Source organism: Dioscorea cayenensis, chromosome 15 (genome assembly GCF_009730915.1).
Source record: "Dioscorea cayenensis subsp. rotundata cultivar TDr96_F1 chromosome 15, TDr96_F1_v2_PseudoChromosome.rev07_lg8_w22 25.fasta, whole genome shotgun sequence".
NCBI lineage: Eukaryota > Viridiplantae > Streptophyta > Magnoliopsida > Dioscoreales > Dioscoreaceae > Dioscorea > Dioscorea cayenensis.
Window position 1 is genome coordinate 16,187,656 of NC_052485.1, and position 22,190 is coordinate 16,209,845.

Consider the following 22,190-nt stretch of genomic DNA (forward strand, 5'->3'; position numbering starts at 1 on the left):
GCATTAATTTGGTTAAGAGAAATTTGTTTAATATTAAATATTTAATAAGACCTTCCGATTAATATTAATAATTTTTGGACTATTGTAGAAGAAATGAAAGACTAAAATAAAGGAAATTAAATTATGGAACTGTTCATATTGGCCAAATTTTAATGAAAATGAATAACAAATTTTTTGTGTTGGTTACTCTTTCAATATAATTCATACATTTCCCATTTTCGGTATAACTTTGTTTTTCACATAACAATTTTATGCTCCCATGTGTCTATAATATTACTATTTAGTTGGTCATAGTTTTCTTCCTTTTATAATTCGATTGTTCATTCATTTGTTGTGGTTGTGTTCATTTTGTTGAAAATATCACATATGTTTGATATGTTCTTATTTGGATAAATTTGCAGATAGTTGAAAACTAAATAAGTGTTCTACCAAATGTTTTTTAAATCCATTTTGTCAAATTTAAAAGCATAATAACTAAGTTTTGTATTGATTTATATTCCCATTAAGAATGTGTACAAAAAAAAATTAATATTGGTTGAAGACTTGGTAAATCAAAAGTAAAACTTAGAATCGTAAGACTTTGGAATTGTATAATTCTAATTCTACACAAATTATCAGTTTGGCATTCGTTGAAATAGATTTTGATGTAAGTAATTATAAAAAAATGGAAACTATGCATAACATCCCTTAGTTTATTCCTATGTATATTTATTTAATAACAATTAAAGAAACTTACATTTCACTTCTTTACTTATTGTTACTAATTGTTGAAACATGCATAGGATGATGGGCTTCACATCCTTTATGGAGGACTCTAGCTTAGTTGACTAGGGTTGCGCCTGCTAACTTCAACCTTGATTAAATGCTCACTGTGCAAATGTCATGCAGTTATGATATGTACATGCATGTTGCATAATTCCAAATTGCATAGTAGTTCACACACTACATATATCTAACTACAATTGTTGTGAATTGATAAGCTTTGATGGACATAGGCTATGACGACGAAGATCTTCCATGGGAATGCTTTCAAAACTTAATAAGTAAACACTGTTTTAGTATCCATTTTCTTTATTATAAATGAAAATTATCATCAATATTTATTTCACATAAATATACATATTTTAAAACCATCAAAATTGCAAAACGTTCAAAGCAGAGTGAGGTAATTATATTAGTGTGTATATATATATATATATATATATATATATATATATATATAAATATATGAGTCACAGTGTTGCATGGATGGGTTGAAATGAACAATAGGGGCTATCAATGGGTTTAATTCGAAAGGTAAGAAATGAGATATCATTCAACTTTCTTTTACTAAAAGCCATGGAAGTTACGTTTGTTGATGAACCATACATATAAACTAGATAAATTCCCTCGCTATGCATAGTCGGGATTTTTGCAATTATAATAGTTTTGAAAATATGTATTTTTTATTTGTAACACAAATTTTAATAGAATTTTCTCCATATTATTAACCCTAAATTTTTTTAATTAATAATTTAATAAAATGATGCAAGTAAATAGTAAAAAAACAATTAAAACTAAACAAAATTGACATAGAATTATGGCAATATCAGATATAGGCATATAATTCAAATTATAAACAAAGTAATTTAATTACCTAATTTCTAATATTATACATAGAATACGTAAGAGAAAATTGACAAATTAACTATAAATCTACAATAAAAACTCCTTTTTGGTATGACCGGTTGCCATCGCAAAAACTTAAATGTCGTCGCAAAATGTTTTTTGCGACGGTATATGGCCGTCGCATATCGTCGTATCTGCTTCCACAGCAAAAGATAGTTTTTGCAACCAACCGTCACAAAAAATAGTTATTGCACATCAACGTGCCGTCGCAGAAATTAAATATCTAGTCACAAAAAAATTAATAATGTGACGAATTAAGGCGATGAAATGTTTTTTTGTAACGGTAACTAGTCATTGCAATTGGTGTTATTTGTGACAACATATTGTCAGTCGCAAAAGATATTATTTGCAACAAAGAGTAAGCCGCCACAACAAATTATTATTTATGACCAACTATTACCAGTTGGGAATAAATATTTTTTACAACTTCTGGATCGTCCCAAATGAGTGTTATTTGCTATCAATCGGAATTGGTCTCAAATGAATATTTTTGCTATGAATTGTGTCCATTGCAATTAAATCTTATTTATGACCAAGTCGTCGCAAATGCTTCATGACCAAAATGGGTAGCCTAGACCTCATTAATTAGAATTCTATATTGCAATATAATTGAAATTATATAACAACAAGCTTACACATAACAAACTCATTTATAACAACATTGAGTCAATTTAACATGTGAACCCAATAGAAGGTTAACAACATCAATTCATGTCCAACAAAATTAAGTATTATAGACTTTTACAGAACAATAACACAATAAAAGTTCAAAACATGAAACTAAATAAGTGTATGAAATTAAGTGTTATGGACTTTTATGAGAAAAAAGACTAGATAAAAGTTTGAAAAATGAAATTCAATGAGAGTTGAAACATTCAAAACATTTAAATCTTCAATCATCATCATCATCATCGTCATCTTTACCAATATCTTCATTTTCGTTGCCATCATCATCATCATCATCATCATCATCTTTTTCGGAATCTTCCTCCAAACTATTTCTATTGTCATTTTTTTCATTAACATTTTCATTAGATGCATCTCTTGTATTTTTATTATTATTGAGAATTAGCTATCACATCTCTAGGATCATTACCACTCTCTACACACAAACATAATAAATGAAAATAATTTAGAAATCAATACTACACTATTAAAAGAAAAAAAATGAGCATTAAAGCAAAATATGCATATAAATTAGGTATGGGTATTAAATAATATTAGTGATGAGATAGTTAATTAGAGGATTTTGAATATACTATAAATATAATAGTATTAAAGGAAAAGGAAAAAGAGAACATAAATGGGGAAAAGAATTGGAGATCATAAATTAAGATAACATAAAGACATACTTTGCATTAGCAATAATCTAAAAATCATATAGACATAATAATTAAAAACAGTAAGGGTCTGTTTGGGTACCACTAAATTCCATAGGAATGGTGGTAGTTCCTATGGAATTTAATATTATGTAGGAAATTATAATAAAAATGTTGTTTGGACATTATTTTTACAGTATTAAATTACTATGGAATCATCTAATTCCATAGTAAGTTGAAGAGAGGTGGGAACCAAATTATTTTCTGCCTTTATTTTACGGGCTATTAACCTCGTCTCTCTCACCTCGTGAACTCAGCTCGCTCTCGATCCGACCACAGTACCAGCGCATAAGCACAATGTGATCCTCATTCCGGAATGACTCTTCCTTTTGCTCGATCGACGAGACGATCCTCCACGCCACTAGGTGAGGTCTGACCATGTTCTTATAAGCGACGGAGAAGAGGCTCCACTCCTCCACCATGAGCTCTTCACCCGGTGAGAAGCACTGGACGAGGTTCTTCATGAACATGGCCATCTCCTCATAGTGCTCCGCTTGCTCTGCTAACTTAGTGAGGTACTCCCACTCCTCACAAGTTCGCCCTTCCGCCATCTCCGCCATTGGAACTAGAGCTCGAGAGAAAAGATGAAGACTCTGAAGATGATGACCATGTGTTCTTCTTTTTATATCCCCTGAAAAACTTGAATTTTTATTTTTATTTATTCCTTTTTCTTTAATTTTTTAAAAATTATTTATTCTTTTTATAGATAATCCCTTATCCTTCCCCAACTATTTAAATAACTATATAATAACAATAAAATTTTAAAATGAATAAAAATATGACTTATCTACAAAAAAATAAATAATAATAGTTAAGAACTCTAATGGCTAATTTTATTTCAAAATTAAATTTCCAAGGACAATTTTTTTGTGCATATCCAAACACTATTCCGTAAGCAATTTTTTCTGTAGTAAATTCCACAGAAATGACATGCGAATCCTATGGAATAAAATTGCTATGGAAAATTTTATTATGCATCCAAACATGGCCTAAATTATATTATTATACATGAGTAGCGAATTGTATATTAGATAATCCCAAATTTTGCAACACTGCTTGAACCATAACGGGTACTTGTTTTTGCAATTTATCAATGTATTAGCTTGAAACGGTCCTCCCATTCTTTTTCCTTCATTTGTTGAATTTCTTTGCATCTTTTACTACATGTTTGAGAAGAACTACTACCATACACTTATTTCCTTGAATGCTTGTACTTAATCCAAAAACACGACTATGGCTAGGTTCTTTTGTAACATCATGATATAATTCCTATTCATTTACCATCAAACCCTCAGATGTTGCAGTTGACCTAATATTATCCATGTGTAGGTGATGTGATCTCCGCAAGTGCACGGGTTGCACACAAATAGTAAAGTGGTATCCCGTGAGGGGTAGGATTATCGAACCACAGGAAATGGACTAAAATACTCACTTACCACTGATCCCTAGTTAAAGTGAATTGATGATTGGATTAATACAGATGAATAGAAAAGTAAAAGAGGTAAGACAATAGGCATTTTGGATTGAGTTTCAACAACAAGAGAACAATGCCCCGGGATGTTTCCTATACACTAAGTGATGCTCACTCGCTCTCATGACTTACCAGGTACATTTTTGGGTTCTAGTGTGTGCTCAAGAGCAATGTTGCAACTATAGCTCTTAACTAAGTCAAGTTTTGCAGAGATAACTATAGGTTCAATGCTCACCAAGTTTTGCCATTACCTAGGGCAATGACAACTGTGACAATCCACCATCGAGTTTTACCTAAGCAAATAAGCATATCAAGCACATCAAGTTTTGTAAACACAAGCTTAAACACAAGAAACCAAAAGAACTCCGTAAATCAAGAAGAAAGCAAGTGTTTAAGCATATAAAGTGATATAGTTCCCACCCCGGGGCACCGTGGCCTGCTAGCCCCTAATGGGTGGGTATACATGGAGGAGATGACAATAAATCCAAAGAAAAAAGACATGACTCCCTTCTCTTCAAGATTTGCCTCCAATGTTGAGCTCTGTGTGCTAACACCACTTCCCTTGTGCCTCAAACTCGCTCCTTGTTGCCCTAGAAAAATCAGTAGAAGGGACACGGTCGTGTCCTGACCTTACATTGGTGTGACACGATCGTGTTAGGAGCACCCAAAACATGTCACCACTTCTTGAATAAACTTGCCATCGCCTTGGGTGTTTCAGTGGCACAGACATGATTGTGTTTAGATCGTGTCAAGCTTAAAAACACCCTTCTACACGGATTTCTCTTTGAACCGCACGCCAGGCTTAGGTATTCAGTGGAAAGGACATGAGCGTGTCTCGCCCGTGTCCAGCTTGATCACTTAGCACCTAAAAGGCATTCTCTCTGTTTTCTTCCCCATTTCACTCCAAATCAAAGTTGTCAGACCCGGCTAAGGCATTGACCCAACTAAGCCAAGGGGTCAATGGGTCAATGGGTTCGTCCGAGTCAAATCGGGATTGAACCGGGATCAATAATAAAAAATGAAAAAAATATTATAATAATTAATAATGAGCAAATATAATATTAAAACCATAAATATAATATAAAAAACTACTCAAATTTGATATTTGAATTGATAAATGACCTTATATATATTTGTGTTTTATAATTATGTCATTTATTTTTACATTTTATATTACAAATTTAATATATTAATATATAATTATAAAACTTCTCTCAATGTTATTTATTTATTTGTTTGTTTATTAGTTGATTTTGTTAGAATAGATAAAAAATTTAATTCACTAATTCTTATATCTCAATTGATTTTTTATTTTGTTTTAAATTTTTTTATATTTTTTATTTAATTAGAATACTTTATTTTTATATTTTATAATAAAATTACACACATTTATTGTTTTATTTTCTTAATAAATTAATTTTTAAAAAGTATTTACATAACATATTAATAAATTTTATTTTTACATGTTAATTTTTGTTGGTATGTTTATAATATATATATATATATATATATTTAAAATTCTATTTATTGATTATAAATTATAAATTAATATTAATAAATATACATGGTTTTATTGTTTCTAATGAGAAAATAATAATAAATTATTAAATATTGTAAAAAAAATTTTAACATTGTGACCCGATTGACCCGCCCGGGTCACCCGGTTAACACTGGGTTTTTTCATACCCGGTTCAATGGGGTATACCCGGGCCGGCCACATGGCCGGTTTTCGGTTTTTCTGGTTGAACCAACCGGGCCGGTCCGGATCTGACAACCTTGCTCCAAATCACGTCGAGCCCCCTATTCCTGCACAAGTAACAAAAATACCCACAATAGTACCACACATGCACAAAAGTAAGTTTGAGAACAAGTATAATGATGGATTTAGGGTACGAAAACATGTATATAACGTGCACATATTAGTAGGGATGGGCATGGGATGGAGAATCCTCAGTTCTCTCCCCCGCGGATGCGGGCACGGGGAAAAAAAATTTCCCTGTCACTGTAGCGGGGGTAGGGCCAGGGAGTGATCTCCCCGCCTCGCGGAGTCCTCTACCCGAAATTATATATATATATATATATATATATATATATATATATATATATATATATATGATATAATATAATAAAAAAAATAAAAAAGATACCACCCACTACCCATTTCAAGTTTTCAACCCATGTGACGGCTCATGTTGCTTTGTGCCTTGAGATTCACACATTGGCACTCAAGAACAATCACAACCTTTGGCTTCCATTTCACATAACTTTCACTTTCTTAGTCTCTCACCAACCTAGCAGGCATCATGAGACTCGTCAAAATACAAAAGTAATAGAATCCTTATTTGAGTAAATTCTTTTGATATCGCCTCCAAGCCCCTGAATCCATGATCTCCAAATCCTCAAAATCTTCTCATATCTTCTCTATAATTCATCAAATGCTTCCACCTATTTTTTTTGGATTTTGAGTATATTTTGGATTTTTGTTTCATAATCAAAGAACGCAATTTTGCCGATGTTGGTGATGGTGTCCCACAAGGGAGAGAGATACAAGAAAGAGTTCTTCTATTTTCCATAGTAGGTAAGCCTCTGTCATACATCTAATGCTTAAATGCATACCTAATTTTTTTTTTCATCCAGTGCAAAATTTGTTTATTCAAGAGTTTCTCTTGTTTTCCTTTTCATAAAATTCGATTTTACCATCATAAATGATTGTCTAGTTGTAAAGAATTTATCATTTAAAATGTTTGAGAACTAATTTTCTTTAACTCTTCTTGTTATCAAGTACTGATTGTTATCTTTTTTACTTAATTTTTTTCAATATTCAAATTATGATTTATAGCTTAGTTTGCTCGCTAGTTTATAATAATGGTGTCAATGTAGGTGATCAAGTGTTATCATGGATGAGGGTAATCATGAAGAGAATTTGCATATTGTACATCTTGAAAATTGTGGACAATTTATAAAACAACAAACTTTTGAACAATCTAGAACACATATTGATACAACAACACCGGTTGGATCAAGTCAAACATTACCAACAAATGAAAGTGAAGAATTGAAGTTGGGCACTAAGACTAGTCTAAAATCAGTTGCATGGAATCATTGTAAGAAACAAAAGATAGATGATAAATGGAAGGAAATATGCAATTATTGTTAAAAGAAACTTGGAGGGGATACAAAGAATGAGACTAAACATTTACATGATCATTTTGCATCATGTCCTTTGAGAAAAACTAGAGATATAAAGCAATGTATTTTGAAGTATAAAGTAGATAATGAAGGTAAGGCTACAATTGGGACATTTGCTTTTGATGAAGATTGTTTATATAAAAAATTTCAAATATTAATTAATTATACATGCCCTAATTCAAATCAAATCAAAATTTTAAAATATGTTTATGATAATCATATATAGCCAAATGATAATGGAATTATGATAATATATGATTGACAAATTTCATAATATTCAGATATTCTAAAATTGCCCAAGAGCACATATCTCGAGGTGATCTTAAATATTCAAATCCCAAGATTAGCTAAGAGAATATATCTCAAGGCAATCTAAAACATATAAACCTCAAGATTAGTCAAGAACACAGATCTTGAGACAATCTTAAATATTAAAATCCCAAGATCAGCCAAGCGCACAGATCTCGAGGTGATCCAAAATATTCAAATCCCAAGATCAGCCGAGAGCATGATCTCGAGGCGATTTAAAATATCCAAATCTCAAGATTACCAGTGAGAAGGAAAAAAAAAGTTTCCCTCCAAGTCACATCACATTTAATGTAAAGTATGGCCATATCTTCCAATGGCTTCTTTGTCAAAGAAGAGATGATATTTCACTCCTTATTGTTGCCATTGTTTTTGAACTTCTCCTTGTTTATCTCGGCTTGGTTGCCAAAGTTCAACTTCGTCTTCCATCTTGTTTAGTTAGCAGGTTGAAGTGAAGATATCTACACCCAAGTTGGTGTTGTTGTTGTTGTTGTTCTTGTTCTTCTTCCTCTTCTTGTTATTCTTCTTTATCTTGTTCATGCTCTTCTCCTTCTTTTTCTTCATTTTCTTAACCTACTTCTTCTTCATCTTGTTAACCTTTTTCTTGTTTTCATCTTGTCTTCTTCTTCTTTGTCGTCTTCTTCTTCTTCGTGTTATTTTCCATGCTCTTGCGTGTTATTTTCCATGTTCTTGGGTCTGTAATATAACAAACTTCTTCATTTTTGTCATTTTTCTGTTTGTGTAGATTCTTACAAGCTTTTTGCATTTCATGTAGGCGTAATTAAAAATGGAAACATTTTCCGCCGTGGCGCGCTGCAAAGGTGAAGGACGTGTGTTTCAATTTACCGTTTTAAGTTCATGGGAGTTAGTCATGGGTGAGATATGTGCACACTTGGCTGTAAATGTTTCTCAAGTGAGAGTCAAGTTCGTAACGCCTGACGCAAATAGAACGCTTTGCCCAATTGAGTCTGACGCCGATTTTAAATGCATGTGTCATATGTATCATAGTTTCAACAAATTTGTCATAGACATCATCATCGAGGATGTGAGTGTCTCTGCATATGGAAACTCAGCCTCCTTGATCCCATCGTAATACTACAATCACTGATTTCACTAGTTACTTATTTTTTATGTGTTCCTTTGTTCTATATGATAGTACTGTGAATGACAAATATTTCATGTGTATTAATATATGGTACTATATTAAGAATGATTTCCGCATATAATATCTGTTTCCTATGTATAATATCTATTTTCTGTATATAATATCTATATCCTGTATAACATTTATGTTTTCTGTGTATTATTATTGATTGTGTGTATTTTTTTAACACAGAGGGTCATCATCAAATAGCGTCAATCCCAATGGCGATAGTTTTCTATCCCAACATAATTCTTTTGGGGCGCTCAGTATTGTTGGGTTTACCGATACACATGATGGTTCCACTCAAGTAGGCCAATGGTTTGAGAATACAGACCACTTTAAAGATTGCCTGCGAAGCTATGCTATAAGGAAAAATTTTAACTTTACATTTATAAAAAATGACAAACTTCGAGTGACTGTAAGGTGCGCTGCTGAGGAATGCCAATGGCGAGTGCATGCTTCTAAAGAGGGAATTCATGACACGTTCCGGTTGAAGACAATGCGAACAACTCACATTTGTGGAGGAGGAATTGGTACTACAACACATCCCAAAGGAAGCAAGAAGTGGATTTCTGAACATGTCATACATAAATTAAGAGAAACACCATTATAAAGAGCTGTTGACATACAGAAAGACATATTGCGTGACCACGGTGTTCGTCTTCCATACAAGTGTGCTTGGATGGGGAAGGAGGTTACGAGGTCGGTGATTTATGGTAGTGAGGTTAGTAGCTATGATTTGCTTCTATGGTACGTAGATAAAGCATCTGAGACAAATCCCGGTAGCGTTGTTACCACTGACAAAGATGGCGAGTGGTTTAAGTATGTTTTTTTTTATTTGGGGCTTGTTTATTGGAATTCAAGCATGCGTGCAGGCTATTACTTTTTATTGATGGAACCCATTTGATGGCCAAGTATGGTGGGATTCTGCTAGGGGTAACAACGAAATATGGCAATGATGGTTTATTCCATGTAGTATTTGCTATCGTCGACAATGGAACTGATGAAAACTGGACTTGGTTTCTAGCTACTCTTGGAGAGGCATTGTACGGTTAAGATACCTACGATAAAATTATTACATTCATACCAGATTGATCGAAGGGCCTGGTAAATGCCCTCGTGCGAGTCTTCCCCTCATCACCACATGGTTATTGCCTACGTCATTTGGAGACGAACTTCATGAAGATCAACTCTAGTCTTGCTAAATCTTTGCGAATGCAATGCTGGGCAGTAATCGTGAAAATTGTGTTTGCATACACTTTGAAGGAGTTCGATGATGCAGTTCGTGAACTTGCATGTCTATCGGCCGGCGCACACTCTTGGTTGATGAATAAATCTGACGTTGATCATTGGTCGAACTTTTTATTTAAAGGAATGCGATGGTGCAAGATGTATTCCAACGTGGCAGAAGCCTTCAATTCTTGGATTAAAGAGGCACATCATCTACCAATAACAAGCATGGTTGATTCTATCAGGTTAGTTGCCCACTGTGTATGAATATGTGTTTGTATGTAATATATGACCGTTTCTGTGTGTTATATAGGTTTCCTGTGTATTTATTTATGTTTATGTGTATAAATTTTACTTTACTGTGTATAAATAGATATTTCCGTTTAAATATATTGATTTCCTGTATAACTGTCTTTTTCCAGGTTTAAATTTATGAATATGTTAGCCGAAAGATGTGAACAATCCAACAGGTGGGATACACACCTCTGTCATGAAATACAAAAAAAGGTTGAGCAAATCATTGATGACAGTCATTTCCTCAGAGTAGGGCGGTCTACCATGCAAGCATGCATGTGTCGCGATTATGCAAACAGACACGAATGCCCATTCTTATGTTGATGATTACTTCACAGTGAAATGGTATCGTCGTGCGTATACGAATCTAATATCCCTTGTTCCTGACAGTGACAAACCATCCGATGACAACTGCGAACTACAACTTACGCAACCAATATTAAAGAAATGACCAGGCCACCCAAGGAGGAAGAGAATAGAGTCATAAGCCTTTGATGTCCGTGAATTATATTGTAGCCGATGTCACGAAACTGGTCATATTCGGCGATCATGTAATGCAGTCATAGCGGACTGACCATGCTAAACCTAACGGTAGCGTATGATATTTGATTTTTATTTTGCATGTTCATTAGCATGACTTTTTTAATATTTTTGCGGTACCTGTTTTATTTCTCCTGTTTGTGTGTGTAAACCTCATTCTTTGTGTATATTTCACTTTTGTTGTGTATAAAATCAATTTGTCTATATATACTTTGGCGTTACTGTGTATTAAATATGTTTTACCGTGTAGTACATCCGTAATGTATGGCATTTCGTATGTATGATATGTAATTGCATAATGAAATTTTCAATTATAGACAAGCATAGTCATTACAAACACAAGATTTCATATGTAATATCATAACTGTTCATGTTTGTTTCCAATAACTTATACATTTCTTGTTTATGTTTCTGTTCAGTACCTTATACATTTTTTTCAATATCCTCGGCCACAACATTTTCAGACTCCTGTGCAGTTACAGCTGGATAATTATTTAAGTCAACAGCTGCCTCGGTGTTGAATGTCTGGCATTCTCCTGGTTCTCCTTTTCCTGCCTCACTTCATGGTGGGTAGCATCTTCAGTAGTGGATTTATTCTCGTCCTTATCCTTCTCATTCTTCTCCGTGATAGTGTTCTTCTCCTCGTCGGAATGTTCCTTGTCACCTTCGGTGGCCTTCTAACATTGGTCGTTCTTCTCCCCAGCGGTCTGCAGTTCACGTTATGCGACCTTTTCAACGTCGCTGTTCTTCTCCCTGGTGGTGGCCAAGCCACCTTCTGTATACTTCTCACCTTCTCTTTCCTTGTCACCTTGCATGTCCTCCCCGTCAGCCTCCTTTTCCTTCGTTTTCCTTCTGACATTGGGTGTCCTCCCAGGCGGCCACCTTGTCACCCTCCCTTTCCTTCTCACCTTTGTTGTCTTCCCCAGCAGTAACCTTCTTACATTCCATTTTCTTGTCACCTTGGTTGTCGTTTTCCTCGCCGGCGTCCTTCTCGCCTTCTCTTTCATTCTCACCTTTGTTATCCTCCCCAAAAGCCTCCTTCTCACATTCTATTTCCTTGTCACCCTAGTCGTCCTTCTCCCTGGCGGGCTCATTCTCACATTCCATTTCCTTCTCACCTTTGCTGTACATCTCCACGGTGGCATCCTTTTGACCTTTAGTGTCAATCTTCATACTAGTGCTTGGTATTATTTTTCTCTTCATCGTGTCAAGTAGTATACGGGCAACATAGCAGAAGCGGAGGATTTGGATGTCCGACTGTGAAATGGACAATTCTTCCCCGTTTAGAAGCTGTTCTATATATCGCATGCAAAACACTGGGCAATCAACAGTGCCGGGTGCCTGCTGCAGGCAGTCTCGCACATGTTCAAGTGGGAAGTACCAAAATAGATTACTTGATGTGTTGATATCGATACATAGTTGAAAGAGATCCTGCTAAATAGATTAATGGAATTTGTTAGTCACTAAATAGAACTACGTAGGAAAGCATAGTGTAGTTTCAGAATATATTTTCCATACTTACCATGTCGACAGCGTCGGAATTGTAAATGTCTGACCTCAGGGATGAGTAGCGCATGTACTTCTGCTTCTCATTGTCCAAAACGAGCAGATGGTAATGACCATGAAGTAAGATTGGCATAAGTATAAGGTCAGCTTCCTTGTACCCGTATATGACATCTTCCATCAGGTACAATGCTTATTCCATTGTAAATTACAACTTTTGCATAGCAAGAGCTAGGGGTTGTGTGACAACGCCACGTTTCTTGAATGCCAATGGATTTGTTAGCAATTCCGCACAGAGCATGAGTATGAGGGCATCCAATACATCATCATGGACATTTTTATTCCCATCGAGGAGGACGAACAGATGGACACAGGTGGTATACCTGTAGTCTTTATCATCCCTCCATATAACAGAACTAGATAAAAGAAGCACAAAGTCGTCCATAAGTATACACATGAAACTAAATATTTACACATGAAACTAAATATACACACAAGAAACTAAATATGAACACAGGAAACTAAATATTTACACAGGAAAATAATATCTATACACAGAATAATATATAATTTAAACATGTACAAATATATCTCCACAGAGGAAAAAGTACCCGTCGCCACGTGTGTTGAGGAAGATGGTGAGGGTTGCTTTCTCGAATTGCTTAAGCTTTCCAAATCCTGAATAGGTTTTCTTCTGTGGTAGGAAGTCAGTTTCAGCCTTCTTTTGATCCTCAAAATACACCTGCCCTATTGGTTGAGTCTGGTATGTGACCACCGCAAGTGGCGCTTCTCTCGGTTTTTCCTTTCTCAAATATTTCAGGGAGTGAAGTAATGTGTCTACAGCATGTAATACTGCTGCCTCCTCATCATCTTCGGAGTCGTCACTCGAGATGGAAACCTTTTTAGCAAGTTTGTTCTTCTGTGCTAGGCCCCTATTCCTTGTAGCTCTCTTTGGTTGAGCTTTTCTCGGTGGGGCTCTCTTTGGCTGAACCCGCTTTGGCGGTGTCTTATTCACTGATGCTCATTTTGGTGGAGCTCTTTTCAGAGATGGACTGCTTTGATGTGTGCCTTTACTGGGATCTGGGTGGCCACTGAGAAGGTGGGACATGAGAAGGGATTTCATCCGTGGACACCTGAGGAGGCGGAGCATGAGTCAAAATGTCATCTATTCCGGCTTCAGGAACTAGAATTTCATCACCACGGACGGAGCAATCAGATGCAGGGACCTGTGATGCAGCTTCTGCCTCTTCTTCTTGAGTAGCTGTTGGTGGAACATGAACATCTTTGGAAGCTTCTTTATCCTGCTGTGTAGGGATTTTCGCATTTGCCGTACACTTCATACTATACTGACTAGAACGGCTTTTCCAAGACCGTGCTACCCTTTTGAACCTAAAGCCAGGAGTAGGGGACGGTCCTAACGAAGGGGGACGACTGATATCTGTTGCCTTCACAGGGGGTACTTAATCCTGAGGCGGTGACCGTGACTCAGACCTTTTCGGCTTTGAATCTTCACGTTCACGCTCGTCTATAAGATATTGCAGGTCACAAAACTCTAATAAGACTTGTTGCAATAACTGCCGCATTTTATAGGCACCTTGCGGAACCTCCTCCGACCTTTCTACCGATGACTGTCGATGGCTAATTTCTTCAGGGGTGGTTGGAGGGGATTGATTCCGGCATCACTTCTTTGTTGGCTCAACGCTTGGCTTTTTCCCAGCTGTCGGGGGCCTTGTTTGTTGTCGGGACTGCCTTGTATAGTAGCTCGATTCCGATTTTCTGACAGGGGTTTGCTTTTGATCACGCGTAATATTACCAACTAATATATTCTCCTCGTTGTTAGCTGGTAGAAGCGCGGAGAACTGATAAGTAAACACAAAACATCTTAACATTAAGATTCAATATTATACACAATAATTTTATATATACACAGAAAACAATAAAATATACACAAGAAAATAGATATTATATATAGGAACATAACATTATACACATCAATCGAGTAATGTACACAGTACAACATTGTAAAACACTAGAAATAAAACATTCATCCAAATTATCAATCATTTTGGACAGCAATAGGATTAACTTACTTTTCTCCCTTTGATTGAGTTCAACAGCGGCTCGATAGACGTCGATTTGATGAAACTATAATCCTCATAGCACATGAGACGGGGTGACTGGCCTATTCTTTATTTCTTAACACTGCCCGTCACCTCATAAAACCAAATAATCAGAGCAATGGAGCAACCTCTCAAATACCCTGCACTAGGGCATTTTCCTTTACAATGAGGTTTGACACAGCCGGCTGTCGCAGGGATGTCTTCCATCATCCACTTGTGAGTAGCATGCACCCATGCGTAACGGCCTAGTGACCCCAGATTGTCGGTGTACCTAGCTACGAATGATGGCGCATTAAGACAAGTGTTAGGGAACAGAATCATTGTCATGAAGTACACTACTAGGAGTTTGACAAAGGTCTCCAGGTCGCCATGTTTGCTGCGTATAATTCTCAGTAGGCTACCTTTGATTGCATCTTAGTGACAGTTGTGCATTTTATGCAGAAAGTTCTTCTTAAATTCAGTCTGGACTCTCTCGTGCTTGAAAGAGATAGTATCTCTATGGCAAATGAGGCCTAGGCTGAGAGTGACGTCTTCTAATCTGAACGAAAGCATACTTTGTCCTATCTTAAACATTTGGCGGTTCTCGTCATACAACTGCAATACCGCATCGAGAACCCCTCGCTCTTGCAGTACGGGAGTGACGTCCATAAAATGGGCAAACGACATACCATGAAGTATCTCCCAATGGTGTCTGTTTATTTGTTTTTTCAACTCTGCAATGGTTTCAACAACTAGGCCCAGATAACACCGAGCGTTTACAAGTATTGTATGTTGCCATCTTCTGATCTATATAAAAAAGGCAAACACAGACTCAATTACTAAGAGATAAAAATAATGGTATACACATCAAACCACACAGTCTACACAGGAAAAGCGACAAACTTTACACAAGAATGTCGATATTATCAAAGGAATCACACAACATTACAGAAAAAATAGGGAAAGCTACTCAGATAACCCTCATTTTATGGCAATCAGATATGTCTTCTCACCTTCGTGCAGCCTTTTTCCCTTGACGTAAATCACCAAGATTTCATAGAATGTCGCCGGAGATCTTTGCCGAGGAACTTCCCGAACAAATGGAAATCAGGGATGAAACTTGCCAGTGATCTCGAAGATGAGGTTTTGCAAGAAAAGAAATGAGCGAAAAAAAGGATTTCAATTTTTTCGACCGATATAAGAAAAAGGCGAAAGGATGCACCGGGTGGAAGATAGGGTTTCGTTCCCGAATCCCAATGATTCGCAGTCCCAACCATCCTCGCCAGCGGTTCCTAAGGAAAAGGCAGGGTTAAAAATGTCATATCAGCCGCTTTGAGTTCAACCCCATTTAATTCAGAGCACAAAACTTCTCTGAGGGCCAGCAAAGTCATTTCACAGTCCATTTAACGCCTCCGTCAATTGGTTTTGGGCTGAAAAATAATTTGCAAAAAAAGGAGGGACCCCTGAGGAAACACAATCTTTTGAGGGATTAAAAGGAATTCTTAAAACTATTGCGGTATTTTTTGGTACTTCCTCGTAGTAATAATAATAATAATAATAATAATAATAATAATAATAATAATAATAATAATAAAAAAACAGATAAAATCAAATTAGATGAAAATAATAATAATATAAAAAAATCAAATCAAATCCGATAAAGATAATATATATATATATATTACTAAACAATAATAAAAATAAAATAAATATTAGATAAATATATAAATAATAAATTTTAAAAATATTATATATCTATAAATTAAAAAAATATTTAAAAAAAACGTGTTCGATCATCGTGGTTCCCATGGTCAACCACTATGTAAATGCGGCGATCCTGACCTTAAGACCAGCGGTTACATGGATCAGCCATGTAACATTTGACATATGGCAAAATATATATGGGTCGTCCACCCCATTGCACTAGCATATATATATATATATATATATATACTTACTCTTAATGCTATCCCCTAAAAATCTTTTTTTCCAATTGATTCTTGATAGAACATTTGGCTATTATTTATTGGTTGGATGTTGACATGTTGTTATGTTATATCTGTTATCATGAAAGCCTTTCTTTTTTTGGGTACACGCTTATAATTGGTTTTCTCTTGCTGGTACATGTTAATATCCAAACATTTGGAAGACCCGCGAGTGAGCATATTAGAGGAATTGTTTTGTTGATCTTGCCTTCTAACCCTAGAGAAGACCAGTCAAGGAAGGTGAGGCGGCGGCATCGCTTGCAAATGAGGGAGGTGGCCGAGACCAGTCAAGGAGGGTGAGGCGGCGGCGTTGGTGGTCGTGCGGAGTCCGGGAGAGTGGAGAGAAGGTATCTCTCCTCTTTCATTTCACATCATTGTTTGAGCAAAAGAGAGAGAGAGAGAGAGAGAGAGATATGGCGTTGTTTCTAAATTTCATCTTCCCGGTGCCGCCGTCGTTGTTCTTAACGGCTATGAGGTGATCGGAGCCACGACATCGGGGTTGGGTGGAATCTCCAAGGCCATGGTGAAGAATATCCAGTACTCCACGTTCTGGATCAAATTCTGGAAAAATCCAATCTTTATTGAATGAAATTTTGTTCCATAGTGGTTCCAAAATTCTTATTGAGTTCCTCTCTCCTTCTCCTCCTCCACCATCCACCTCTCCAATGGCTTCCATCTCCGGCTTCTGTTTCTTCTCTTTGAGAACAAAAAGAGTGAATCTTTGCGAGTTTTAGTGGGTCGTTTGGTGTCTGTGCTAAAGACTACTGAGGTATGCTTCTACTCCTCTTGGATTTTTTTCCCCAAATCATTTCCTTTGTAATTAGTTCCCTTTTCTAGCTCTCCTTCCTATGATTCTCTTTTGGAGCTATAAATCTGTAAGAGATTACTGTTTTGATTGGGTTTCCATGCAGAATGATGGAGGTAGAGATTTTCATGGTTCATGGAGGAATGAGAGGTTTCTCCAACGGAGATGAACATGAGCATAAGTAAGGGCATGAGAGGCTGCGAAAGAGGAAAAAAAAGAAAAAGAGTGAAAAAAAACCCATTTTGATTCTATTTTCCCCTAAATTTTATCCAATTTCTTCATTTCTTTGCTGAAAATCCTGGATTTTTTGATCCATCTGTTCATCTACTTCATTTGAAAGAAAGATTTGAGGTAAAGGTTGTGATTTTTCATGCATTTCATGGATTGAAATCTAGGCTTTTGATGGTTTTGATCCATTTTGAGTATTCTAGGGTTTGGAGATAGAGAAGGAGATGAAGAGTAGCCAAAGACCACCTTGAATGGAGCCAGAGCCGGAGTTGCCCTTGCAATGAGGAAGTCGGAAGCAGCTCCGATGTGTGAGAGTGCAAGATGAGACCATTCTGGATAGATTCGTTGATCGCATCCTTGAAAAGGATCTCCCATCGTTCATATCATGAGGCCCGACAAGGGCCGCCATATACAAGGCCAAGCAGGTGATTTTTTTCATATTTGTTTTATGAAATCAAGAATTTGTATTCATTGAGAATGACTGGGGATTGTCTTCAATATTTATTATATGAAAATTTGATCATCTGCTTATGCTTCTTTTGATCTTCTTTTGATAAAGGATTTTATATGCTTAGTTTTCTTTATTTGGTCGCATGACATTGCCAAGGTTTTGTTTCTGAACATCTCACATTAGGAATGGGGTTTTTTATTTTTTATTTTTAATTGATGACATTATACTTGATGATTGGATGATTCACTGGTGTGATTTTCTTTATGTGTACTGTTTTATTGTTTCTTTTTGTTTGACCTCACTAATGATACATTTTTTGCAGTGAGGGTGGTTATTTTAATGCAACTATGAGCTTCCCTTCTAATTATCCCAATAGCACTCCTACTGTTAGATTCACATCGGAGATGTGGCACCCAAATGGTTAGATTTTTTCACATGCTTTGTAGGCTACCTTGGATTGTTTAAAGATGTGATTTTTGTTTGTGTTTGTCAGTTTATCCTGATGGGTGTGTTTGCATATCAATTCTTCATGCACTAGGGGATGACCCAAATGGGTATGAGCTTGCAAGTGACCGTTGGACACCTGTTCATACAGTTAGGTTTTTTTTAGTCATTGTTCTATGAATATGCAATTTATCATGATGATTTATTCATTCATTTATTTTTCTATCACTTGCAATGGCCATACTTTATAGATACCTGACAAAGAAACTTCAAACTGTAATCACATTGTTGAAATATGCATGTTTGTCAGCTAATGATTTTGATTATTAAACTATGCAGGTTGAAAGCATAGTGTTGAGTATTATTTCCATTCTATGAAGTCCCAATGATGAATCTCCTGCTAATATTGAAGCCTTCGTAAGTATGAAAATAAATTTAATCCTTGCCATCATTTTTTTTTTTTAATTCTGAAACCCAATTTTATGCCATGCTTTGTTATCTTTTTGCATTTTCTTTGCTTGATTATACTGAAATACCTGTGGAACATAATTTTAATTTGGTCTAAGAAATCGAATCTTGGCATTGAATTAGGAAATTGCTGATATGATACTAAGAAATTAGAATGGGAAATGAAAATATAAGAGATCAGTTTGATTTCTATATTGAGGTTTTTAATCATCTTATTATGTAGGGTGCCCTATTTATGTTTGATTTCTATTCTATATGTTTAGTTTGAAATCATCTTATAGGATTTTTATTTTTGAAGCGAAGATAAAACAAAGTTTGGTACAATTAATGTTTTTTACATTGCTATCAGAATCAGAGTAATGAATTCATCTTAACATTTGCCATTTGGTAATTGATGGCAGTGAGTGGAGCAATTGCATTGAGATATTATGAAGAAGTAGGATTCCTCTTCACAATTGTTGGGTGGCCTGAAACAATTGCTAGCCATCAGGTCCTTTATTTTATTTATTTTTCTTGCTTTACATAATGAACAATCTAAAAAGATACTCAACACACTCTTTTGCTCATCAAATTTGAGTGGACCATGCACTCCACTTAACATATACATGGGCCACTTTCTTAGGTGCTAAACAGTATTCTCAGCACACTTCTTTTTAATTTATTCATTTGTAGGAAATTAAGGATAATGAGGCCTATTAAAGCTTTTGCTATGAATCACAGGCTTGCTGATTTTCCTCCTGATGAATACTAATGAAGAATGAACAGAAGACAATCAAAAGTTCTCCCCAGCCAAGATATATATTATTAGTAAATTACACAATTTGTTTGGAACTAAGGAAATATTGATGCATTTAATTTTTTAAATAATCTCGCCTGAATTTTGAAATTTTTAGTGAAGAAAATTCCAGTTTTTCCCTTTTCTTCTGTGTTAAGTAATTGGATTCATTGGTGGTTTTCTTTATCTGACCGAGCATTGATTATATGTATATCATTATGTAGTTGATCTCTAATCCTCTTGATGTTGATTTGGTAAGGTGAATTGGAGAGGTTTAAACCTCCTCTCATTTTAAATTTAATTCTTTTTTCCATATGTGCCAATCATATTTCGTGGATTGGAAATTAGTTTAAAATTTAAATTGCTTCAAATTTGGTGAGTGTTCAATGATTTAATTAATTGGAACCCTTATGTCATTACTTTTTTTGTTTTCATGCATTTTGAGCATTCTGGGTTCTATGGAACAATGATTGAGCTTGAATATTATTAAAGACCCATTTTAAAATGGTTGATGTGATGCTACCCTATTTACTAGCATGCTTGAGCCTAAATTGTTGATATTTAGTTACAAACGTCAGTGTTTTTTTTTTTACTTTTACTTTTCATACAAAAAAACGATTTACAAAAAATAAATGACAAATAATTTGTTTCAAAATTTATATTATATTTGTAATCTTACTTTTTAAATATAGTCAATTCGCAGCATTAGCGCGGGTACATAAATCTAGTATATATAAATAGTTGCTGTTACAACACTGATCAAGAATTAATGCATACACTAATTAATGATAAGACACGTATGTGTCTAATCCTCTAGGTGTCCCATCTTTACAAATAAACATTACATGCTTTCATGAGTTAATTAATTGAGTTGGGACATGTGATATTTGAGCTCAACATTACTGATGAAAAGGTTCATTCGACTCATTCAATATTACTTAATTTTCATAATATTATGATTAATGAAATTACAGCTCATATGATCAACATCCCACGATCAACATAACCATGTTGTTCACATGATCGATAACCCACGATCAACATAACTACCTCCACGATCAATATAACCACCTCCACGATCAACACAACCGAGGATAAACCATGACAACGTTGAAAAGTTTTAAAAGGAGAAAGAACTAGCCAGAGAAAAAAAGGAGAAAAAATAGAAAGAGGAAATAGGAAGAAAAGAAAAAAGAAGTTTTTTTTTTTATTATTTCTTCTCTGCTATACGCATAGACAGGGGCGGAGGGGTAAGGGGAGCGGCCACCTCCTTGTCGCTGGTGAGGTCTATGGACCTACCCCGCTCCGTCCTTTCACCCTCCCTCCTTCACCTCCCCTTCATCCGCTTGAACCACCTCCGCCCTAACCACCCGTATTGAAGGGCTATTGTGAATCTTCATCCCACCACCTTGGATCCGACAGTTGAAATTTTGGAGAAAAAAATAACATGGGTTGCGGAGCAAAAGAATAACGTGAATTATTAAAACATCTCATCATCTGAATTAAAAAGAAAAAAGAAAAAAAAGAAAAGAAAAAACAGGTTCCAAAGCATTCTGATTTCCAAGAAATATCCTTTCAACAAATTTAAATATACATATCCCATATATTAATATATTATACGTATTATTTCTTATTGTAAAAGAGAGTTTTTCAATCTCTCTCTAATAGAGTGATATTATATATATATATATATATATATATATATATATATAAAATGAGTTTTATTGCAAAGGTTCGCTTCTCATTCTTTTTATTTTTTATTTTTATTTTTTTTCATAAATTCTCTTCTCACGCTCTTATGTAGTTGTTCTTATAATTTCTGATAACATTTCAAATTTCTCTTACAATTCAACGAAGTTCTTCGGCAATTCAACAAAATTCCAATCTTCGGAAAAGCTCTGGTCTGTCTGATGAGTCTCCAAACTTTTGAAAGAGCTGAGGAAGGGAACCATTTGTTTGTTTGTTTGCTTGTTTGTTTGTTTGTTTGTTTGTTTTTTTTTTTTTGAGTTAGATTGATTTTGATTTTGATTTATTTATTTTTGTTATTTGTGAGATGTTATTTTGGGATGTTGTCATGTGAATAATTTCAGAAAATTTGTCGAATATTTTATGAAATTGTGATTAATTAATATGGTATGTGGATTGATATTATTGAACTTGAAATATTTACTAAAATTGATGAAAAATTAATATTGTAATGTTTTTAAGACA

General features: G+C 35.2%; 1 protein-coding gene and 1 long non-coding RNA gene across 4 annotated transcripts; one reads left to right on the forward strand and one right to left on the reverse strand.

The window, feature by feature from the left end:
* Window positions 1-2,560: 2,560 nt before the first annotated feature.
* LOC120277736 (14-3-3-like protein GF14 lambda) lies at window positions 2,561-3,607 on the reverse strand. The gene is made up of 3 exons (XM_039284585.1): window positions 3,278-3,607; window positions 3,021-3,037; window positions 2,561-2,669 (listed from the first exon to the last, which is right to left on the reverse strand). The coding sequence occupies exons 1-3, from the start codon at window positions 3,605-3,607 to the stop codon at window positions 2,561-2,563; spliced, it is 456 nt and encodes a 151-aa protein (XP_039140519.1).
* A 13,447-nt stretch (window positions 3,608-17,054) lies between these two features.
* Window positions 17,055-20,120, forward strand: LOC120276975. 3 transcript variants are annotated; one of them, XR_005541422.1, is made up of 8 exons: window positions 17,055-17,577; window positions 17,720-17,964; window positions 18,045-18,266; window positions 18,615-18,712; window positions 18,786-18,886; window positions 19,076-19,157; window positions 19,606-19,694; window positions 19,925-20,120. It is a non-coding gene; the product is annotated as an uncharacterized LOC120276975 (long non-coding RNA). The 3 variants fall into 3 exon arrangements; XR_005541423.1 differs by having other exon boundaries at window positions 19,076-19,153; window positions 19,877-20,120; XR_005541421.1 differs by having other exon boundaries at window positions 19,076-19,153.
* Window positions 20,121-22,190: the final 2,070 nt, after the last annotated feature.

Excerpts from the sequence above, each read along its gene's own strand:
- LOC120277736 (XM_039284585.1), bottom strand. The coding sequence starts at position 3,607 with ATGGCGGAGATGGCGGAAGGGCGAACTTGTGAGGAGTGGGAGTACCTC.